General features: G+C 39.8%; 3 protein-coding genes across 4 annotated transcripts; all 3 read left to right on the top strand.

Moving 5' to 3' along the window:
• The first annotated feature begins 219 nt into the window (after window positions 1–219).
• On the top strand, window positions 220–4,854 carry LOC147326271 (uncharacterized). Its single transcript, XM_086301402.1, has 2 exons — window positions 220–402; window positions 891–4,854. Exons 1-2 carry the CDS (start codon window positions 278–280, stop codon window positions 3,127–3,129), a joined length of 2,364 nt encoding a protein of 787 aa, XP_086157528.1. The 5' UTR covers window positions 220–277; the 3' UTR covers window positions 3,130–4,854.
• Window positions 4,855–5,377: 523 nt separating this feature from the next.
• Window positions 5,378–8,941, top strand: dtwd2 (DTW motif tRNA-uridine aminocarboxypropyltransferase 2). The gene is made up of 7 exons (XM_086301403.1): window positions 5,378–5,444; window positions 5,529–5,769; window positions 6,002–6,092; window positions 7,033–7,127; window positions 7,210–7,408; window positions 7,970–8,098; window positions 8,530–8,941. The coding sequence occupies exons 2-7, from the start codon at window positions 5,603–5,605 to the stop codon at window positions 8,707–8,709; spliced, it is 861 nt and encodes a 286-aa protein (XP_086157529.1). The 5' UTR covers window positions 5,378–5,444; window positions 5,529–5,602; the 3' UTR covers window positions 8,710–8,941.
• Window positions 8,942–10,328: 1,387 nt separating this feature from the next.
• Window positions 10,329–20,477, top strand: LOC147326269 (cytotoxic granule associated RNA binding protein TIA1-like). 2 transcript variants are annotated; one of them, XM_086301401.1, is made up of 12 exons: window positions 10,329–10,528; window positions 12,305–12,401; window positions 12,652–12,750; window positions 15,048–15,102; window positions 15,239–15,326; window positions 15,844–15,919; window positions 16,066–16,171; window positions 16,666–16,764; window positions 16,846–16,930; window positions 17,050–17,191; window positions 17,341–17,486; window positions 19,129–20,477. In XM_086301401.1, the coding sequence occupies exons 1-12, from the start codon at window positions 10,503–10,505 to the stop codon at window positions 19,265–19,267; spliced, it is 1,158 nt and encodes a 385-aa protein (XP_086157527.1). In that variant the 5' UTR covers window positions 10,329–10,502; the 3' UTR covers window positions 19,268–20,477. The 2 variants fall into 2 exon arrangements, with proteins under 2 accessions (XP_086157527.1, XP_086157526.1); XM_086301400.1 differs by having other exon boundaries at window positions 10,330–10,528; window positions 17,338–17,486.
• Window positions 20,478–21,904: the final 1,427 nt, after the last annotated feature.

The raw sequence follows: 21,904 nt of genomic DNA, 5'->3' as shown, positions 1-21,904 counted from the left end.
CATTTTCACAGTTCAGATTATTTGCAACTGCTTAACCCAGATTAACTTGTTATCTGTATGTAGTGATTTCAAGAGTTCAACCATTGTGAACAGGAGACGAATTACTCTCCCTGCATGCTGCAAATGTTTCAGATGAAACAGTGGAAGGCAAGTTTTCTATTTCAAGATTATGCTGAGCATGAAAACCCGACTCGAGCACGCTCGCTCGCTTCGTATGTGATCAGCAGAGCAGCATCGAGTCGTGTTGAGAGGCTGAAGCAGATCCATACTGCTAACAATGGCTACAGCAATGGAGGATTTTGCACAGTCAGATGTTGACCCCGAGATGACTGTGTTGACATCTGAAGATATTACAGAACAAAACCTTGATGTTACTGATGAAGTGGAGACCCTTCAAAACAGGTGCTCTTTATGCTGCAGGTTAAAGTTTCATCTTAATGAGATTTGTTTTGCAATTTTGTTTTTGTTTTTTACCACAGAAGAAAGTTTTTGATCATTTAGGAATTAGAGTCTGTGGTGAAACATTTATTTTACAGTAATAAAATATGCTGAATTTATGGAGGAAATGCCACATGTTCGTATGTTTGCACTGGTCAAGCAGAATGGGAAGTTCTGCAGGGTGAAATTTCTTTCTTTCTTCCTACTTAATGACACTTGTGTGACGTAAAAATGCTCATGGAGCACAACAAGCATCTTCAAAGGTTGATAGATGTGATGCTTTATGCAGTTCAGACTTTGGTGAATATAAGTTGAGACTCTTTCTCTCGCTTTAGGCGCAGTGCAAAAAGTATTAAAGCAAAAGAACACCTGCACAACTTAGAAGTTATTAGGACATATTTTGTATAGTTTTCCCTTAACCTCCCAATATTTTTGCGCTACTGTGCCTTCAGCTTACGCGAGGCTGTCCACGATGATAATGTCCGGCCTAAGATGCAGTGCCTAATGATGGACTCCTCCTTCTCCATGGTAACTATGCAAGGGGAGGACAGCGGAATCGCATGGGAGACGACCCCCAGTCGCTGCACCACACCATGGATGTCTGAAGCTGGACTCCCCTCTGTGGATCTCAGTGCAATACAGCCTGCAACACCTGGGTCTCATCCAGCAGGCAAAATCATTTTTGTCATGGATGAGGAGCTTATCTCAAGAAGGAAGACAACCAAGGAGAGGGCAAGTGGGCCGAAAAGCAAAGCAGATAGAAAGCGAGAAGTCCTGGCAGAAAGCTCTGAGAACATCTCAGGGCGGCCAGAGTTAGTGGAAGTCTCTCAACCAAATTTGAAAAGTGACGGAGAAGGAGACCAAGACGAAACAACTGATCCTCAGGAAGACAAAGAGCAGCAGCTGTTCAGCTTAGTGTCAGAAGGCTCTGAAATCCTCAACATTGTTGTTCCCCAAAAACTGGCCACCGTGGATGAAGAAGTCAGCAAAGAAATGGTGGACAATCTTTCATACCTGGAGGAAAGTGTTGTTCCTAAAGCTAGTGAGGAGATCCATGAAAATGAGCTGCTGATCTCAGTAGAGACGGGCCCAACAATAGATTACCAAGCCAGCCCCCACCCTCCTGTGGATCTAGATTCCATGGATCCACCGGGAGCTCCCGTGGCCAGAATGCAAAGCAGAGCAGCAGCAGGAAATGTGGACTACTTTGAGGCATTCGCCCTGATTGATGCTCAAGCTCCAGGAGGTCCTGCTGTGGCTGCAGGAGGACAGGTGGAACCAGAGGCAAAGACTGCTACTGAGAGTCAGTACACTGAGAAACATGCACAGACTAAAGAAAGCACCAGCACCAAAGGTGCAGATGTTGACAAGTCAGACACAATCAGTCTGGTGGAACTTGCTAACGAGCTTTTAGATGAAGTCTTTTATGGCGGTACAGACGAATACTTTCTGAAAGGTCCAGGGGCAACAGATGGAGGCGGAGCAGCAGAAAGTGCACTATCTAGGCTTCCCTCAAAACAGAGTGGTTCGAATTTGTTTGGAAGCCAAGAAGATGTCCTCACACCAATCTTTCTACCCGAAGGGCCTCCGAAAATTATTGATCCCATTTTGCTGGAGGAACCCAAAGCCATGGCCTTTCTTTATACAGACCTTTACGAGGAAGCACTCGGCAGCCGGAAAAAAGAAGAAGACACTGAAAGTGTGACCTCGGAGAAGTCCTTCCACAGCAGGCATTCAGACCGAGAGGCCAGGGGATATTTAGAGAAATATGTCCTGATAGATGAGACTCCTGTTGTGGAGGGGGAACCAACAGATAAAGAAAAATGCCCAGAGGAAGGACCTCGGATAATGTCCGAGGATTTGTATGATCTTGATGTTTTTGTGACCAAACCTGAAAAAGGAGAGGTGCCTAACTCAGAGGAGGATATTACAGACTTCTTCAGGTCCAGCGCCAATTCTTCTCCGTGCGACATAGAGCCTTTCCCTCGACTTCTGGAAGAAGACGACACACAAACAGCAAAAAAGAGTAAATCCAAGACAGTAAGGAGTGTGTCTATAACAGTTGAAAAACCAACAGAAATCCCAGTCGATGAACTTAGCATCTCTTGCTTTGAGTTTCCCTCAGAGGAAGCAGACTGGACAAGTATAGATGATCATCCCGCAGCCTTGGAAGAGAGCAATGTCTGTGTTCGGGATTTGTGGAAAAAAGATTCAGAAATAGACAAGCCAGTCGCTCCTCCTAGGAGAAAAGTAGCATCCCCTCCTAAGACGTGTCTAGATCTAACGCCTCTGACTCCAATTGTGCAGGAAAACGAAGAGGCTGGAGGGAAGGAGCAAAGAGAGGAGGAGAAAGAGACGGCATCGCCGGCAGAGACTGCTGATGAAGGCGACGGAGATGGAGAAGAGAATGCGTTGGCTGTGGCCAAAACACAAGCTGAAAGCGTACAGGACGGGAATGAAGTGACCACCAGAGATGAGAGAGATGGAAAGCCAACTGAAGGAGAAAACCCCAAACCAGAAGAAGGAGAAAGAAGCCAGACCGAAACAGTTACAAAACAAACTGAACTAGAGACAGATGTTAAGTCATCAGAAACAGATCCAACAGAGAATAATGCTGAGAAACAAGAAGATAGTTCGACAGTTTTTCCAACTGAGCAAGCCAAAAACAAAGGACAGTGTGTAATACTTTAGTGCGCTACAGTCTTTTTCAATAAACTTGGTATTAAGTGCTGTAACAGATCAATATCCATATTTGGGCTTAAAATGTCAGTAAATGTAAAGTGCATTAAATTAAGATAAATTCTTAAAGCTCAGATTTGCATATATAATCAAAGTCTTATCTAAAACCTTTGCCTTCAGATTGATCATATATCCTTTGTCTCTGCAGGTGAAGCCAAACTGTCTGCCAATAGCGCATGAGTCATAGCATGATTGATGAGAGTGGTTCACATGTGCAAATAAAAAGGATAAGCGTGCATGTGTCGGTGTCTGTACGGTGTCAGGGTGCATCTTCAGCTATAAATAAGCCCTTCTGGCCATTAACTCGACACCTTATCTAAACTGGGAGCCTGTGTTCCGCACAACCGCTTGTAAACATCCAAGACAGAGTCTGTGATCCGTGCAGATGAGCCTATTTACCTGTGGTTATTCCTGACAAATTATCCACCCTGCAAATCTTTGTTTAATCACGGATGTGCTTGGAACGTGAAACTTCTTGACAATGTGCATCTGTCGCTAAGCCAAATGGGGTGTGATGTTTAGCACCCTGTCAAAATAATCTGTAATTAAAGATCTTCATCAAATGTTATAAAATTTTGCAAATGCTTTTTAAAAAAATTATCATAAAAATGTTCAAAGGCATTTATAAAAGTTACGTATATTTCTCCTGCATCATCGAAGAGATATCTCCAACTTAACCAAACGTAGCTCGTTTTAGTCTGCTTTAGCACAGCTGTCTCAAAATGAACAAAATATTCCCCAATGTATGCACATAGAGAAACTTTTTGGGGTTGTTTGTTTTTTTTAATTTTTGCACTGTGGTGTACAGTATTCTGCATGTTTGCATTGCTTGCAGATACACTGTACAGTAGTTGCTTTACGTCTGAATCCAAGGTGCGTTCTGAAGCCTCAGCTGTGACCCTGTGTCGACTGACCTTCAAAGTCAAACTATAAACAAACTCACAGATATCCATTTTCAAATGGACAAACGATGTGTGAATAAAATGCATACGCAACTAAGTGTACATAACTATTTTGCTTCCGTGGGGCAAAAGCTGTGTTTCCAAGTATATTAAAGCGGCCTTACTTTTACATTAAATAGCCTTTGGCGACACCCAGCGTACTTTTTAAAATAACCCTTTTCCTCCACACCGACAGGTGGCAGCCCTGAGTTAATGAAGTACTAACAACTTACAAGCAACTGTGGCGCAGAAATACAATAAATAGAACGGATGTGTCAGTGCATGTTGGTAACTTGAGTTTTTGAACAGCAAACAGCTAACTGACTGAAAATGAAAAACAAAACAACGACGAGTATAACAAAATGATTGCTGTTATATTTATGCCTATGAACTGATTATGAACATCTGTAATCATCCTGAGAAGGACAGCAAAAATTGTAATGAAACACAATTTCGACAATGAAAGTTTAAATAGCTGCTTCTTTTTTTTTTAGCTCTTCAAACAATAATATATTATTTTTCTTTGTTGCATATGATGGCAAACTGAATATATACCGATTTATATACCAGTATATATATATTGTCCTTAGAGATTATAAAAGTATTCTGTTTCTGACATGATTGGCGTTTTTACCAATGATGCATGAAAGCAGTCTGGATTATATGCATACATACACATATTGAGAGTATATTTGAATCTTATGAGAAAGGGGGAAATGATGGGGTTATTATTTAGTCACACACAACTTCCAAACTAAATAGTTAACAGCTTATTGTGAAGCTCACTTTGCACCACTGATCTTGGATATGACAAAAAATAAATAAATAGATGTGACAAAATAAGGAACTAGTCTTAATTTTAGTATCTGTATCTGTATTGAGACCCCGGATGTCAAAAAGTTCTGTGTTAATTTCTGTTAGCATATACGGGAAATCATCTGGGCTAATATCATATATACCTGTGATAATGGCTAATACTGGTTAATAATATCGATCTAGCTTTAGTCTTTTTACTGGTTAACCTTGCAGTAGCAACAAGTGAAGTCGCCCCATAGATCATTACTCTTACCTTACTAACGAGGTAAGCGTAGCCAGAAAAGGTGTCTGTTATGATTATGAAACAAGTTATTTTAGCCATCCAACTCTAAATGTATATAACATACTACGCGATAGACGCATACCAAAGGAGATGGGAGGAAAAGAAAAAGAAGAGAAACACTTTGTATAAACGAATTCAGCCTCGGACTCTCCTGTAATAAACATTTCCTACCACCAGCAGTTATGTGCATTGTGTACTCATCTCTTTTCATCCATTGTAGAGGCGAGGTATATACCCGAAATATAAAGCGTACGCACTGTGAACTCTACGAAACACTTTTAATTACGCCGCCGTGTGCCTTCTCTCTCTAGTCGGTCTACTTCTACACCAGAAGACGGCGCAGTGTTTGGGTACTCGCACAGGTTAGCTTGTTGCTAACTCCACAATGGACTGCGCTCCCAGTCTGTGTCCCGCCGTCACTCAAGAGATACAAAACGCCCCAGAAATGTGCGACGGCTCCTCGATGGAGGACGGGTTGGTTGACGCTTTTGGGGATCTGGCTGCCCTTCCGGTGGAGGCTGGCGAGAGAAGACCGACATGTTTCCGTTGCCGGTGAGTTGAATTAAAGAGCAGCTCATGCTAGTAGTTAGCCGAGTTGGTTGATCCAGGCGGCGTATGAATGTTCCCGTCTCCTCGCGTAGCTGGCATGCTTTAATGAGGGAACAGATCCGTGTCGTTACAGAAAAGCTCAAGACCAGCTGAAACACACACACAGATGGGGGCTATAGGCTGGGAAGTAACTGGGAAAACACAGCCTCACGTCTTCAACTTTCCTCCCATGTAGTCGCCCTCAGAAGGTGTGTCTATGTCCTTTTCTTCCACCACAACCTCTGGAGGTCTCCACATGTCTGTACGTAGTGCAGCATCCTGCAGAGGTGAGTCAAAAGTCATGTTTTAAGACCCAGAGTCCTTGATCTGTTTAAATGTAGCGTTTGTGAAGCTTCAAAAATACATCTATGTCTTTCAAAAGCCTCCAAAAGTCACTGTTATTGTTTATAAAAATCTGTTAGATTAAACTTTATGTTGTGTGGTAGTGTTAGCTGTATTGTTGTATGCATGTATTGCACATTGATTTGAGCCTCTATGGGTTATTTTTTGCCTAGCAAGTTGATCTTGCATGAGTTTCACTTTGAGACCTGGCTGACAAAAATAGGATATAAGTAATAAACTATTATAAGATAAGATAACCTTTATTAGTCCTACGCGTGGGGAAATTTGTTTTGTTACAGCAGTGGACAGTGCAAAGTTACATAGAAAAATTAGAGAAAAAACACTGGAATAATATATCTATGAGATACAGTACACAATAGAGTAGAATAAAATAAATTAAAAATAAAATGCTATATACAATCGTATAAAATAGAATACAAATGCTATATACAATAATATATTATAGGACATGGGTTTAATTGAATCAGCAGAAAAGCTGATAAAGTAACAAAGAGAGAGGGAATTTTACACTAAGATGACTGTAACTGTTTAAGATTGATTTGGTTTAAAAATGCTGATGAATATTTAAGCAAAATAAACACCCAAAAGTATTAATTGTAGAGACAAACATTATGGACTATAATAATCTTACTATCAAAACAAACAGTGACATTAGTTGCACTTTGCACTAAAACGGAAAATTCCCAGTTAAGTTACCTCGCTAATCTAAAATCCTGCATGATGGTACAGATGTCCACTCTTTGGAATCAGATTACTGTCTTGCTCCTGACAGTGGACTCTATAATGTGCGGCTTTCATGACAGTAATGAACACACATTTTATAAAAGGTTAACATGAGAGACTAAAGGTTTCGATCTCTTGCAGGAGAGCCGAGTACTCCGCACAGTTCCTCTACTTGCTGCTTGCTTGCCACAAGGAAAATGCAATGTCATAGTTGGAAGGAGATTTAATGAGGAAAAGTAAGTATGCGTTAATTGAGCGTAGTTAAATATGTGTTATATTTAAATTTTTATTTTCTGCCTTCATTTATTTTCTGTGCAGGCACCCGGAGCTGGCTGCGGTGTGCCGGGACAGCAGAACGCTGATTCTGTACCCAGGACCTAAATCGGAGAACCTTGAGGAGTTGGTGCAATACCAAGAAGTGGGCACTGCGAAATATAATGTCATCATCATAGACGGCACATGGAGCCAAGCCAAAAACATGTTCCTCAAAAACAGCCTTTTCCACCTGCCCAAGCAGGTGCGCATATTAAAGGACGTTGTAGAGAATATAAACTCTGTTCTCTCAGTTGCTAAGCCTTTTTTCTTTCTAGGGTCTTAAAGCCTGAATTGGGTGGAAAATTTGGATTTGTGTGTCCAACTGACACAGAACTATAACATGCAGGTGTGCACAAACGTGATTAGTCAATACAACGCCACAAACACACAAATCAGTTGATCCAGGTAGAGTGAGGGAAAACGTAAACAAGTAAATGAAACACAGAAGTCCGAAAGGGGGGAAAAATTAGCTCATATATCTGATATCAGATAAATCTGTGTCATAAATTCTGTGTCAGTCCGCCTCTAAGTTGAATGTGTGTAATGTTGACAACCAACATTAGAAGATGTTCCAGCTCTGATCACGTGTTTATGGACAAACCATAACTTTGAAACTTCACACCTGTCAGAGATGAACGCTGAAAGCCCTAAATGAAAAACTGCCAGTGTGGTGCATTCCTTAAGAATTACAGCTTTCATAAAATTCATTGCTTTTCATACATCAACATTGTGATTACTGATCACTTCTGCTTTGGTTTACCAGGTGCAGCTCAATAGGACTTTATCAAGTCAATACGTGATCCGCACACAACCTTCCAACATCTGTCTGTCTACTCTGGAATGTGCCGCTGTCGCTCTGTCGATCCTGGAGCGGAATGATGAGATCCAAGAGGTAAAATACCAAAACGGTTATATAGTAGTATAATAAATATCTAAAATCTGTAGTATACAGAATCATAATTATTTTTACATCTAATATTTGCATTACTTTTAACTCTGTGTTTAGTCTCTACCAACTGCTGAGATAAATATCTAGATTTTAATGCTAAATGCTTGACTGTGTTCAGCAGATCATTGCTAAATGGACATTTCCGCTCTTTAGAATAAAATGAGTTTTTTGCTGCTGCCTTCTTAAAACAAGGGTGATGAGTGGGTAGGCTAAATGAAAAGGGTAAAAGGATGGTAAAATGAAGCTTGGAGATAAGAGTGCGTGAGAAGCTGGGCAGTAATTCTTTGTAGGTTCATTATCATGAATCATGTCAAAACACAGAGCATGGTGTTCTTTATCGCGTTCTCCTTCCATTCCCATCTGTGCGTGTGCAGGTTCTGCTCAAGCCCCTGAAAGCACTCTGCTCCTTCCAGCTTCAGCACGGCGCTCAGATCCATCATAGCAAGGAACATCTGCTGAAGAACGGCATGTACGACAAGCCCATGCCAAAGAACAAGCGCAAGATAAAGAGGATGGAGAAACTCCTCAGTGACCACAGCATCTGCCCCAGATGAGGGCATGTCAGAGCAGAGAGGACAGGCCCTGTCAGCTCTGCTTCTCCTGCTGTTTGCACTGTGTCGGACTGTGCGATCAGAGTACAAGGATGGAAACGATGAGACATAAGGGGACTTTTTTCCTTTTTGGTTTTTTGTAAAAACACTTGTATATGCTGATAAATATAATTTATGTATTTGTCATTAATTGTAAGTAAATTACTGACAAATAAATGTTGTACTTGAAGCATCAGAGTTAAGAATAAATTAGGTTTCTTACTTTGTTTACATCACAATAGCTTGAATTTTTTAGAAACGTGTGGTGGTTCTGTTGTGATTGGATTCACGTGGCTATACAGCAGGTCACATGTGGAAGGACTGATTCCACTGATATTTTTAATAAGCAAAATTTCAATTTCCACAAAAAATAATAAAATAAACAGAAAGCAACACAAAACCTACCAAAGACAAATAACACACTGGTAAGAAGAGTGACAACTGAAACTTGCACTATACTGTATAAATGTATAGCTTTATAAATGGTGTTTGGAGGCTTGCCAATAATGTTTGTTGGATGTTACAAAAAGCTGTTTAAGTATTGCAGTTTTTCAATGCCACAAACTATCAATAAAATGGAAAACAAATCTCATTTTAGGAATATGTGTAGAATTTTTCTTTTGTTTACACCAAATTCTGGTCCTACTATCTGAATGTCGCAGCAGATATCCCATGTGCTTCAGGGTTCAACATGTTGTGAATTCAGAAACGCTCTTCTGCATACCTTGCTTGTACTCTGGTTATTTGGTTTACTGCTATCCTCCAATCAGCTCAAAGCAGTCTGGCTGTTCTTCTCTTTATTCATTACTTTTCTCTCCAGGGCATACCTCCACCTCTCTAGGTTATCTTCCACATGCTCTCTACTCTCACTACAGTTCAGCGTCCTCTGCAAACATCATAGTCCATGCCAAGTCCTACCAAACCCCATCTGTGAACTTGTCCATTACCACTGCAAACAAGAGGGGAGTCAGAGGCGAGCCCTGATGTAACTCTTCCCTTCCCACCGGAAACCCATCTGTCATTCATACTGCACACCTCACCACTGTCTCATTGTCCTCGCATGTCCTGCACCACCCTCTGCCACCCTCTATACCCCACTGCTGCTCACTGATTGTCACCTCTTTTCTTAACCTAGCTTAAACAACTTCTTCCCATTTGTTTGTAGTATGGCTCATCAGCTTTATCCATCTGTGTATACATAATTTAAATTGTAATATATTGCATGTCCTAATATTTGCCTCTCAAATGTAGAAAAGAGGAGAAATCCAAAACTTAAATATACATTCTCAGATACACGTTTCCCAAAGTGTAGTTACTTTACACAAAAGAGAATATAAAAAACAGCGGGATTGAATGAAGTTATTAAAAGTCGCACAGGTTTTTACATATTTTATTGATTAGAGATCTACTTGTAATGCATATATTATAGAAGAAAAGAAACATTTACACGTGCTTTTACATGTTTTCGTGTAATAATTATGCGCGTTTTGTCATCTAATTTACACTTTATTATTTTATTTATTTTGTAACCTGTCTAGAAGTTGCCTTTGGACTGAACTACTGCGCATGCGGGACTCGCGTCGGCCTCCAGTTGCTCCGCCATCTTTGTCGGCTGCCCATTGTTCACTCTTGAGCTAACAACGGCGATAAACCAGTTCGCAATAAAATAACTTGACAGTGTCACCGGCAGCTGCCCGCGACAGTCGTGGATTTGCACTCGGGGTTGCGACTTGTTTTCGGCCAGCAACTGAAACAGAATGGACGATGACCAGCCCAAAACCCTGTAAGTGTATGCCTTTATCGTTAGCTAAAGGCTTGTGTTCGTCACGTAATGCTCAGCGGCAGTTTCCAGGGCTGACTCCGGTCTCGAAGCGGTTGTTTCTTTAGGACAGGCACATTGGAGGCTCCCGTCTATATAATAACAGTTGAATGTCTTGTGTAAGCTTTTGTTAAACGTAGCATAACAACGCGTTTATAACATCTAAACACATGGTAACGGTCTTTCTCTGGTATAGTCGACACATTGGTTAATGCTAGCCTGCTAGCTAGTTCCAGAAAAATCTCAAATTAACGCGTCTGTTCACGTTTCTTGCTGAGAATAAGACGGCGTGAAAGTTGAATTGTTTCTAAAATAAATAACTGTTGGTATGCTTAGTGAACGACACTTTAAGTAGTAACTTGGGGAGACTCGCTAAATGTACCAGAGACTTCTCTATAGCGCTGTTAAGTGTTGCAATAAGCAGAAGGACATTAAACTAGCTGGCTTTTCAATGGAGTTCGACGTGCCATCACCCTGATAGAGTCACCATTGTATAGGCCAGGAAACTGTACATATATGTATATGCGTTTGATGCTTTAAGTGTTAACATGGTGTCAGCCAATGTTGATTTGATTATGAAAACGGGTTTTTATTACCTTGGGGAAGATTAATTCTATTTAAAACAGTTCTATTTAAAAGACATGGTTGATATTTCTTTATTTAAACCTCTCCCTACTCTTTGGCTGACATTTAAATGCTCTAATTACAGAATCAAGCATTAAGCATAAATAGCGTTCAAATTTGCATTTAATGGAGCCTTACAAGTGGACTAGTAGTGGTGTCTGGTGCTGATATTGTTTTGTTTATTTTTTTTTATTGTTTTAATCTGTAAGTCGTCATCTTAAATTCAAACCCTTTTATCAGCTCAGTAAGTATGATATATTTTTAGAGATTAAACCATCTTCCAGTGTGTAAAAAGCTTTAAATTGATCCTTGTTGGGCTTCAGCGTTAATCCAAGATATCATACCAAAAAAACACCAGTATTTTGAAGTGTATTTGATATGGAATGCTTTCATAGTAGAGAAATTTAATTTCATAACAATTACTTGTCATTTTAGCTTGTGGCAATATTTTAACTGAATATTTATCCCAACACAGAATGTAATCAGTGATTGTATTTTATCGAAACATGATCATGTCAGCTGCTTTGCCATCTTATGGAAACATGTACCGCCTTGTTATTTTTATCTTTTCCAAGAAATTACAAGAAAGCAATCACCTCCACCTGTCTGAAATTTTCTAGACCGTACCCAAAGGAGGGGTATACGATAATGCATATGTCCTATACAGTTGGATTGGATGAATGCGTGGTATGTGGTTGTGATTTGCTGAGTTGTTCTGGTCTAGGAATTACACATGTAATGGTCCAGCGAATTCACATCTATCAAGTTGTTATGATGCGTCTGGCCTCCTGCACAGTCTACCCAGAAACCTCCCTTATTTAAAACGAAACAAAGTATTTCCAGTAATGAGGGTGAGGCTGATATGAATGTGCTAAAAATGGGAAACAACAACTTCTTACAGTGTCCTGACGTGATGCTTCAAACATTTTCTGGAGTTAGGTTAAAAATGGATTAGGAAAGATGTTTCCCTGGGCTAATTTTTTAACAATGGTAAACTTTTAGAGAAGGGAAACCCTGTTGCCCTGTTAGAGCATCTGCACCAGCCATCGATGGCTACTTTGAAAAACTAGCCAGCACTGACTGTCTCCCGTCTGTTGTTTGTTTTTGTGCATCTAGGTATGTGGGAAATCTGTCCCGGGATGTGACCGAGGCACTCATCTTGGAGTTGTTTGGCCAAATCGGACCCTGCAAAAGCTGCAAAATGATAGTAGATGTGAGTTTTTATTTTATTTTATTTATTTATTTATTTTTCCGTAACTCTTTTTCTTCTCATTTTCTTTTCAGCCCTTGCAATCTGGTTTAGCTACTTGCTTGACTCTTGTAATGTTCATCCTTTTTTTTTCTCCATTTTGCATTGGTGTTGCATCCTCCCAATTTAATGCTTAACAATGACGTCACCATAATTATTCAAGCTTTCATATTGCTCACAGTAACATAACTTATGTGTTTCCTCTCCAACCCAGACAGCAGGTCACGATCCGTACTGCTTTGTGGAGTTTTATGAGCATAGACATGCCACTGCCACAATCGCAGCCATGAATGGTCGGAAAATTCTGGGTAAGGTAAGCTATCGTATCTCCTGGGTGAGTCAACTAGGTCAAGGCTGGGTGGGCACAATTTGAAATGAAGCGTGTGGAGAAACTTGTATCTTGTTAAACCTTATCACACTGCCCTGTTCCTGCTCCACTTCACTTAATTTGTTTAATTCCCCTGTGCAAACCATTCTTCTGTGCACAGTCTGAAATGACCAGGGTGAGAACACTAAGCACTGATCTGTGTAATCTTACTGTTGTGAACTTTATGAATCCTAAAAATATGTAGTCTTGGTTCTCAACAGTGTGAGCTTTTGGTTTTGTGTGTTTGCTGCTCTGTTGGTTGTGTGGAATTAACTCAAATCAGTAGCTGCACATCAAGAAGTGACTGCAAATCATGCAAACCAAAGAAATTAGATGCAAAAATGACTTAATGGCATATTCTTTTCACTGTGGTAGATTAACAGCGGTAGAGTATTTTGAGATTCTCAGAAAGTTAAATAATATTTAATTCGATATTTTGTTGATACAGACATCAAAGATATGACCTTTTTGTTAATTTGTTTTTAGTAATTTTACGAGTTGGGTTATTAATTTGTTTAAATAAATAATTTATTTTTTATTTCAATTATTTTTTACAGATGAAATGAAAATGAATGAAAAATGAGAAAATCTATCAATCAAATTTTAGTGGGACAACAGTTGATGTGTCAATTATGTTCTAGAGCTGCCACCTATTGTTTGTTCAGACCAAACAGATGTTTTCCTGACTTTACTCACACGAATAAAGTGTCCAACTTTTCACTGTCAGCTAGATGCAGTTGACAGAAACATATTTCAGACCTCACCAGGAAGTAGAGTCACTTCTCTTACTTTACTTCAAGTCCTGTTCTCTCTCTCTCTCTCTCTCTCTCTCTCTCTCGCTCTCTCTCTCTCTCTCACTCTGACTCAAATTGTGTTGTGACTTTAAGCTTATCCCCCATTTCTGCTAATTAGTGTAATCAGGAGAAACAACAGCTGATACTTTGGTGATGGAGCATAAAGCAAAGTTGGTGCCAGAGTTTATAAATTTTGTAACTAATGTCTTTGCCTTTGTTTGACACAAATATGTAGCTTCCACAATGTTTATATTTATCTTTACTTCACATTTGGTCTGAACACACTGTTGGGTGAAGTTTTCATTCTAGTTCAAGGCCAGTAACAATTTAATTGAACGCCATAGTTACGGCTCATGTATAGAATGGAAGCGCTAGAATTTTAACCTTAGACTAGAAAATCACAAAAAGGAAGAAAGTGCATAAATGTGGTCACTGAAGCTTTAAATACAGTGTTTTATTTATTTATTTATTTTTCAGCTGTTTTGAATTATTACAGAACTCCTGAAGTCCCATAACATTAAGTGTGTCTCGTATATACAAGGTACAGAAATTCCTGGCTAATAAATACATTTATTTATGTATTTATTTTATTTTAACGAAAACTTTTTTTTAAATTTTATATTATTTTTCGTAAACGTCACCATATGGTATTTCAGGGGCTCTGTAGGTTACAGTACAGTGTCTGACATAGAAAGTGAAATCCAGTATGTGAGTGGGTATAAACACAGTGCTGCCTTTTACTGTCATTTCATGCTCCATGCTGTGCCTGTTTTTAAATGCCGATGTTCCTTAAGTGAGTTTCCATCTGTGTATGAATTAATTTACCGTGGCCCTGCTGTGTAATCATGTAACATTCTCTGATCTCATTTGATTGATGCTCTTCTGTCCCCCTACATCTTTACTGCTGTGTGTTCTTTTGCAAACTTATTTCCACATAGAATCCACATAAGAGCTACTTCCAAGAAAAATACATTCAGTTGAAAATATTTTATCCTCAACAGGTATTGAAGGACCATTTGAGGAGTATAACAAGTTCGTAAAAATCACTTGTTTGTAAGTCCCTTGTTATTTGGACCTTACTTCCTACAGTTTTGCTCCAAATTTTTACTAGACTGAGAGTGAAATGTTCCTGATTATGAAGGTGAAATCTTGATATCCCTCTGTGTACGCCACTGTATTTTTACTGTGTATTAATTACTGCAAAGGTGTATAAAATTAAATGGCAATGGATAAATCAGTTTGTGTTGGTGCTTTAAGAACCCAAATGTGACATACAGAGATCATCTTATTTATATAAAAAAAGTTCTCAATCACAAAATGTGGCCTAAGTAAAAGTGGTGTGTGAAAAAGCCTCTAATCACAGAAAAACAACCTTCCTTCCTTCCACAAGCGCGCTACATGTCTCACCTTTGTCCTCTTCCTCGCTTTCTGCATCTTTCTCTCTTGCAGGAAGTCAAGGTCAACTGGGCTACTACACCAACCAGTCAAAAGAAAGACACAAGCAGTGAGTAAAACTGGTGATGTGGTTGCACAGTATTCTCTGGGGTCGTCTTAGCTTTTTAAACAGGGAACATTGGTCAATAAATAAATGAATTTTGTGTTTTACTGTGTTATGTTTATTTTTCTTTGTTTTTTTTAAGGTCACTTCCATGTCTTTGTTGGAGATCTAAGTCCTGAAATCACCACAGATGACATAAAAGCAGCTTTTGCTCCATTTGGAAAAATATCGTAAGTGTGTTCTTGTGATATTTAGTTTCTGGAAATTTGTGAGCTGAAAACCGCACAATCGAGAATGTGCTAGTAACCAGTGCTTCTGTGTCACCCAGTCTGACTTCCACTGGTTTGTGAAATGAATTAATAGATATGGTGTAAAGGCCATTGTAGGTATTAGCAAACACTACCTTAATAGTTGGTAAACTCGCACTAATCTAACCAGATCTGCTGGTGCTTTCATAAGGAGGAAAGCATCATGGAAATATGCTGGAATTTATTGGTGAAAATGTGAGGCCCATTCCTCAGTAGTTCTAGTGCTGGACCATCACTTGATACATTTTTATTTTTGGAAACCATATGAATCAGGGAAGGTGAACACTGGTTGGCTCTGACTCTTGTAGGAAAATGATTTAATGTGCTGCAAATGCTAGCTTTACATGGTCAATATTTGGTAATATTCGGTTAAAATATATTCTTTATAGGTCTCAGTCTTTCAAGCTGCTTGTTTTGACCGAGTTTCATTTGTTTGCAGGGACTGTCGGGTGGTGAAAGACATGGCCACAGGTAAATCTAAAGGCTATGGCTTTGTCTCCTTCTTCAACAAGTGGGTAAGTGTGTAAATTATGACCGTGTTAGAGGAGTCAGAAACAGGTTCTGATTTTTCACTTAAGTCAGAGACAGGATTTCCATATTGTATTTGATAATGTTTACAAATGTCTTGTTTTTTTCTTCTGTGCTTGCTTTGTGTAATCAGGATGCAGAGAACGCCATTCAGCAGATGGGAGGACAGTGGTTGGGAGGGAGGCAGATCAGGACTAACTGGGCTACAAGGAAGCCTGCTCCAAAAACTACAAGTGAAAGTGAGTGAGAATGAAGATTTGGGAGATTTTCTTTTCTCTTTCCCTTCTTTTTTCTCTTGAAGTAAATCCTCTTGTGCATCTCTGGACTGCTTTTCAATATAGCTGCTATTTTTATATCGCTCCCTAAAGCCCCTTTCTCACTGCTTGCACTTACCTGTGTCACCACCTCAGACATCAGTTTCTATTCTAACCAGAAACATGTTTCTTATGGAGAAACACTAGTCTCCAGCTCCAAACCAGCAGTTTTCAGCTGAAGAGTTCAGTTTTTATATTCTCGGGTAAAACCCGAGAATATAAAAGTTCTAAATGTTCAGATTTGTTTCTTCTGTGTTTGGCTAATAAAAAAAAGTTGGAGCAGGTTTGTGTTCTGTTTCAAAATGAATATAAATGCACTAGCACTATAAACTAGCCCAAAGCAAATATGCTGCAAGAAAACATTTTGATAACGAAGCTAATTAAAAAAGAAACCTTGTCTTTCTCTTTTCTCATTTTAGCAACCAATACCAAGCAGCTATCTTTTGATGAGGTGGTGAACCAGTCAAGCCCCAGCAACTGCACAGTCTACTGCGGAGGAGTGACAACAGGACTCACAGGTGAGTCAGTTTACCTCTGTGCTGCAGGGCTGCAAGCACTGCCTACACATTCAACATTAAAACTGTTTTTCCTGTTCATAGAACAAATTATGAGACAGACCTTCTCACCTTTTGGGCAAATAATGGAAATCAGAGTTTTCCCGGAGAAAGGCTATTCATTTGTGAGGCAAGTTGTCTTGTTGTTATGCTTTCTAAGTCTAAATTGTCAAACACACCTAGGTTTAGGGTGTCTTAATATTATCCAATCTAATGCCTGCGCTTTTTCCTATTTCTTTTTTTGTGCAGGTTCAACTCCCATGAGGCCGCAGCTCATGCTATTGTCTCTGTCAATGGCACTTCCATAGAGGGCTATGTTGTTAAGTGTTACTGGGGTAAAGAAACTACAGACATGGTCCAGGGTCCCATACAGCAGGTACAGATGGCACAGGTATGAACCTTTAAGATTTTATTCTGAACGTATTACAGATCGACTACAATGACACCCACTCATTCAAATGAGAGACTGACTGTACTTGTGAGTGATTTTGATGCAATGTGATAGTCTGCCTCCTAAAATATAACTCTGCATGTCAGCAGAACACAGTGAGCTTCGCAGCGCAGCCCTACAGTCAGTGGGGCCAGTGGTACAGTAACACACAGCAGATTGGCCAGTATGTGCCCAATGGGTGGCAGGTGCCGAGCTACAGCGTCTATGGACAGACCTGGGATCAGCAGGGCTACAAGTAAGTACCAAAGATGATTACAGTCAAAAGAAGTGAGCAGTTTGTTCACCTCAGCTTTGTTTCTTTTCTGTGTCAGGGGCTGTTATTTACATTACAGTGAATTAAACATTTTTCATGTTGTCTTGATACTTTAGAATTTCTACCAGCCTTTACAATGCACAGTGCACATTGAAGCCTAGGTAACAGTAGGCTGCTTAAGACAGAAGTAAAGTTAAAGACAGTGAGAAATATGGATGTTGTCACCCACTGGTTTGTGACGTCCTGTTATGAAGCCTCAGGCTCCAGCTGCTGAGCAGTTCTGTCGTTGCCATCTTGGTATTTTAAATCAAAAATGACAAACAAGGGACGGATTAGAAATTGCTACACAATGCGAGTGTAGTTTCACAAGTTGTTAGCTAGTTAACATGCATGCTGGGTAATTGTCCTTTCTGAAACTTGGAATTACCAAAATCGACTTAGGGTTTTATTCTGCATGAGCAGAAATAAGTGACTGAATCCACAAACCCATCAGGAAAGTACTTACAGAGGTCTGGACAGAGGTCTGGACAGGGGCTGTTTTCCCCTTTTAGGCTTTTATACGACCACAAGTGTTTTTGCTGCAGCAGCATCTCCTGCTAAAAATAATGCAACTTTAAGGCTCATTCACTCTTCTGACCTGGAAGCTACATCCATATTTTATACTGTGTATTAGTGTAGTCCCTCACTCATAAAAGGCTGATGGAGTATTGTCGTCTGACTTTAGTCTGTCTTTGTTTTTCTTGGCTACATGCAGAGCAGTGCAAGTCCACATTTAATTCAATTCAGATACTGTTAAAGTATTGAAAAATGCTGGCATAAGAATAACTTGTATTCCTTTTAATAACCCATGTTGGAATTCATACATTGAAATCCCTGCATCTGATGGAATCTGAACAGCTCAAATTATGTGCAAAGGAAGTTCTAATTGAAACTAGAAATGAGTAAAGCTTTAAAGCTGTTTTCTGCTGATATGGAGCACCAGTCTGATACCAGCAGCTAGTAAATGCATCAAAAATAAGCTGTAGTCTGTGCTTTAACCCTCAGATTTATGCTATAGTTGCATTTACTAGGCTTAGTGGTAGCAGTGACAGCTGTCAGTATTAATTAATTAATTTATTTTAAATGTGTAAGACAGCAGCAGGATCAACATATAATTTGCTACCTTATTTCCTGCTTGGAACTAGTGGTCTACTATTAGAATAATAACCAATACCCAAACTAGTGATATGAGGATTGGGCTGATATCTGATCAGTGCATCTTTACTCTGGTTCATGTCTTACTTGGCTGCATTTGTTTTTACCCCTTAGCCATAAAAGGTTGATTTGCTATTGTCGTCACCCCGCTGGCTGGGTGGGTGGGCGGGCGACTTGGACACCTAAGTTTGTGAATGCGATAACTCAAGAAGGCAGTCACCTAAGCTTTTGGAATTGATACCATAGATGCATCTACTAAAAATCTTTGATGAGTTAGAACCTCAGTGACCTTGACCTCAAGGTCAAAATTTTGAATTTGATTTTGAAGTTGATATCATAGGTGTTTCTGCTAGGAGGCTGAGGGGTAGCATAAGCAGTTGTCAGTATTTTGCATTTTTTCTAATTGTTCTGTTTTTGTGTGCTGTTGCAGTCATTTACATGCTGGTGCTGGATGGACAGGTGTGGGTGCCATGAGCAATGGAGGCATGGTGGAGGCTGGGCAAGGAGTCAACGGGACTGTGCTAACCAACCAGGCTGGCATGGGTACTGCTGGCTATCACACTCACTGATCACAGCGTCCGTCTCCCTCTAAGCCTCTGAGGCCACAAGGATGATACTCTGCTGGGGAAGGAGTGCAGTAGAAGTGCTCTGTCTGTCACCTCACCAAATTACTTTGTTAGTGAAGCTGGTACGCCATTTTATCAACCATACAAGCCCCAAACTTCACTCACCGCCCAAATGTGCAAGTGTAAAGATAATTAGTCACACTTTAACACAGTTAAAGCTATCGCTAATGCACCTTGCATTCCTGGGCCCATTTTATTGTTTGGTGTACTACTGGCCAAATGTAAATTCTCCTACGATATTTTGAGCTCAGCCACAGTTTAGTTTAAAAGGAACCTTTTTCTTGAATTAGATTTCTATTCAAACAGCTGCTTTAATGTTTGTTTTCAGCCCCCAAGAGCCAAAGAGCAAGGGCAGGATTTTATACCAATATTCAACGATCGTCCAGGGCGAAAGAGGTGACGAACTCAATAGTTGGCACAATTGCTACAAGCTACAAGATGTGTCTTGAATAAGGGTACGGGGTTTTGTTTTGTGGTTTTTTTTTTAGTTTTCTTTCAGTTGGAGAATCAATGTCACTGTCCGTCTGTCCAGTTGCTAAAGTAAAACACAAGTCCGAGCGAGTTCTCAGGGTGTTGTCAAGTCATTCTGTGAAATGTAGGATATCACTGAGTAGAAGGAGCCAGCAGGTTGAGGGAAGGATGCGGATGCAAACAAAAAAAAGAACAACAACAAAAAAATCAAAGTAAATTTGAGCGCTACTTCACTTGTTATCCCGGACAGGACTGGGCAGAGAATCCCATCTGCGGATTAAGAAATGTGTGTGTGTGCTTACGTGTGTGCATGAACTGATGCTTTTACACACAAGACAATACCCTGGTCATCTTCCCCTGAAACTGAAAGGACTATGCCATCTTTTCTTTTTTCCCCTTTTTTGCTACAAATCTAATAGATGAACTGCCATTTTTTTTTTCTTTTTTTTTCTTTTTCTTTTTGTTGAGCAAATTTAAAATGCTGTTATTGTAAAAAGAGCTTTTGCCTTTTTGTGTTTCATTTCAGGACTCTTGTCTTATAAAGAAATGTTGAAGTGACACCATCTAATCATGTGATGCGCAAAATCTTCTGTTTTCTTTCTAAAACATGAAGTGGCTGTCAACTGTCAACTTTTATTTTTTAAATTAGATGATCTCCAATAAAATGCAGGGATTACTGCCACTTCTATCTTACTTATAGGCAGACAAATATTGCACAAATACTTAAGTTGTCACAAAATTTGAAACATTAGAGGGTTTTTTTGTTTGTTTTGTTTTGCATTCCAGTTTATTTGTGATTTCATTTGGAAGTCTGTTTTATGTAAATAACAAAACAGTCTGTTCAACTGTACTGAATCTGTATAAAGACAACATGATGATTAAGGAAGTGTGCTTGCTCTCCTGGTTGGGGAAGTGGATTCCATAAATGAGTAGCAACAATGACTAGGACGTGTTGGGAGGCGGTGCAGCATTTCACTCGTTCACGTGCTTGGTGGACACGCTGGAAAAGCCTTTAACCTTATAGTTCTTAACTTATTTTGTTTTCCCCCCACCTGACAGTTTGTTTTTGGGTACAGAAGCAACTTCTTAAGGATTAGATTTTGTTTACTGTGACCCCAGTCATTTAAACACAATCGGAAAAAAAAACCTTGCTGTGCTGCCTTATCAGTGACCTACCTTTCATTAAACCGAAAATCATCACAGTAGGCAGTGCCTAAGAATGATTCCAACCCAAAGCAAGTTCTGTTAAAGCTCCAGTAACATGCTTTGTGATTTTAATTAAATTTTTTTGGTCTGTTGTCCCATTAAAGTGCTGATACTTAAAACAGATCACATTTATGCTGTTGGCGTCTATGCTATACAGCAGGTGGAGCCTGAGATGGAGAACATTATTTGTAGTCTTGTTACAACTTGCTGCCGGAGAGGCAACGCAGTGCATGCAGATGTGGTCAGGACAACCAAGTTCAAGATCAAAATAAGCCTCAGAATGAAGGGAAAATGGTGATTTTAAGTGATTTTGAACATGCCCTCATTGTGGGAGATGAGTGGATCTGAGAATATCAGAAACTGCTGAACTACTGGGGATTTTCTCACACAACCACTGCTAGGGTTTACAGAGAAGGGTCTGAGAAGGAATCTGGTACCCAGGGAGTGGCAGCCTCTATAATGTCTGTGACAGAGGTCGGAAGAGAATGGTCAGACTGCTCTGAGCTGACAGGAGGGCAACAGTAACTCAAATAACCCCATGTTACAATCAAGGTTTGCAGAAGAACGTATCTGAATTTGCAACAGAGTCTTGGAAGTATATGGATTACAGCAGCAGAAGACCACACCATGGGCCACTCCTGTCAGCTAACAAACTGAGGCTATAATTTACACAGGCTCACCAAAACTCTAGTATTTTTGCTGATCATGTCCATCGCTTCAACATCACAATGTATGCCTATCTTCTGATGGTAGCTTCAAGCAGGATGGTGCACCATGTCAAGCTCAAATCATCTCAAACTGGTTTCTCTAATGTGACAATGAGTTCACTGTATTTACACAGCCTCCACATTCACCAGATCTCAGTCCAATACAATCCATCCAAAAGGTATCCCCAGCGCTTCA

The sequence above is a fragment of the Aulonocara sp. 'chitande type north' Nkhata Bay genome, linkage group LG7 (assembly GCF_057382095.1).
Source record: "Aulonocara sp. 'chitande type north' Nkhata Bay isolate Kocher_YH1m ecotype deep benthic linkage group LG7, A_spYH_male_GT1.1, whole genome shotgun sequence".
In the NCBI taxonomy this organism is placed as follows: domain Eukaryota; kingdom Metazoa; phylum Chordata; class Actinopteri; order Cichliformes; family Cichlidae; genus Aulonocara; species Aulonocara sp. 'chitande type north' Nkhata Bay.
Note: the sequence above shows the minus strand (reverse complement) of the source record. Positions and strands in the feature narration are given on the sequence as shown.

Bases quoted from the DNA above. Each gene is read 5' to 3' on its own strand.
- dtwd2 (XM_086301403.1), top strand. From the start codon at position 5,603: ATGGACTGCGCTCCCAGTCTGTGTCCCGCCGTCACTCAAGAGATACAA. The intron at 7,128-7,209 runs GTAAGTATGCGT...TTTTCTGTGCAG, and splicing joins AGGAGATTTAATGAGGAAAA to GCACCCGGAGCTGGCTGCGG. The intron at 7,409-7,969 runs GTGCGCATATTA...TTGGTTTACCAG, and splicing joins TTTTCCACCTGCCCAAGCAG to GTGCAGCTCAATAGGACTTT.
- LOC147326269 (XM_086301400.1), top strand. From the start codon at position 10,503: ATGGACGATGACCAGCCCAAAACCCT. The intron at 16,931-17,049 runs GCAAGTTGTCTT...TTTTTTGTGCAG, and splicing joins AAAGGCTATTCATTTGTGAG to GTTCAACTCCCATGAGGCCG. The intron at 17,487-19,128 runs GTAAGTACCAAA...GTGCTGTTGCAG, and splicing joins TGGGATCAGCAGGGCTACAA to TCATTTACATGCTGGTGCTG.
- LOC147326271 (XM_086301402.1), top strand. From the start codon at position 278: ATGGCTACAGCAATGGAGGATTTTGCACAGTCAGATGTTGACCCCGAG. The intron at 403-890 runs GTGCTCTTTATG...CTGTGCCTTCAG, and splicing joins GTGGAGACCCTTCAAAACAG to CTTACGCGAGGCTGTCCACG.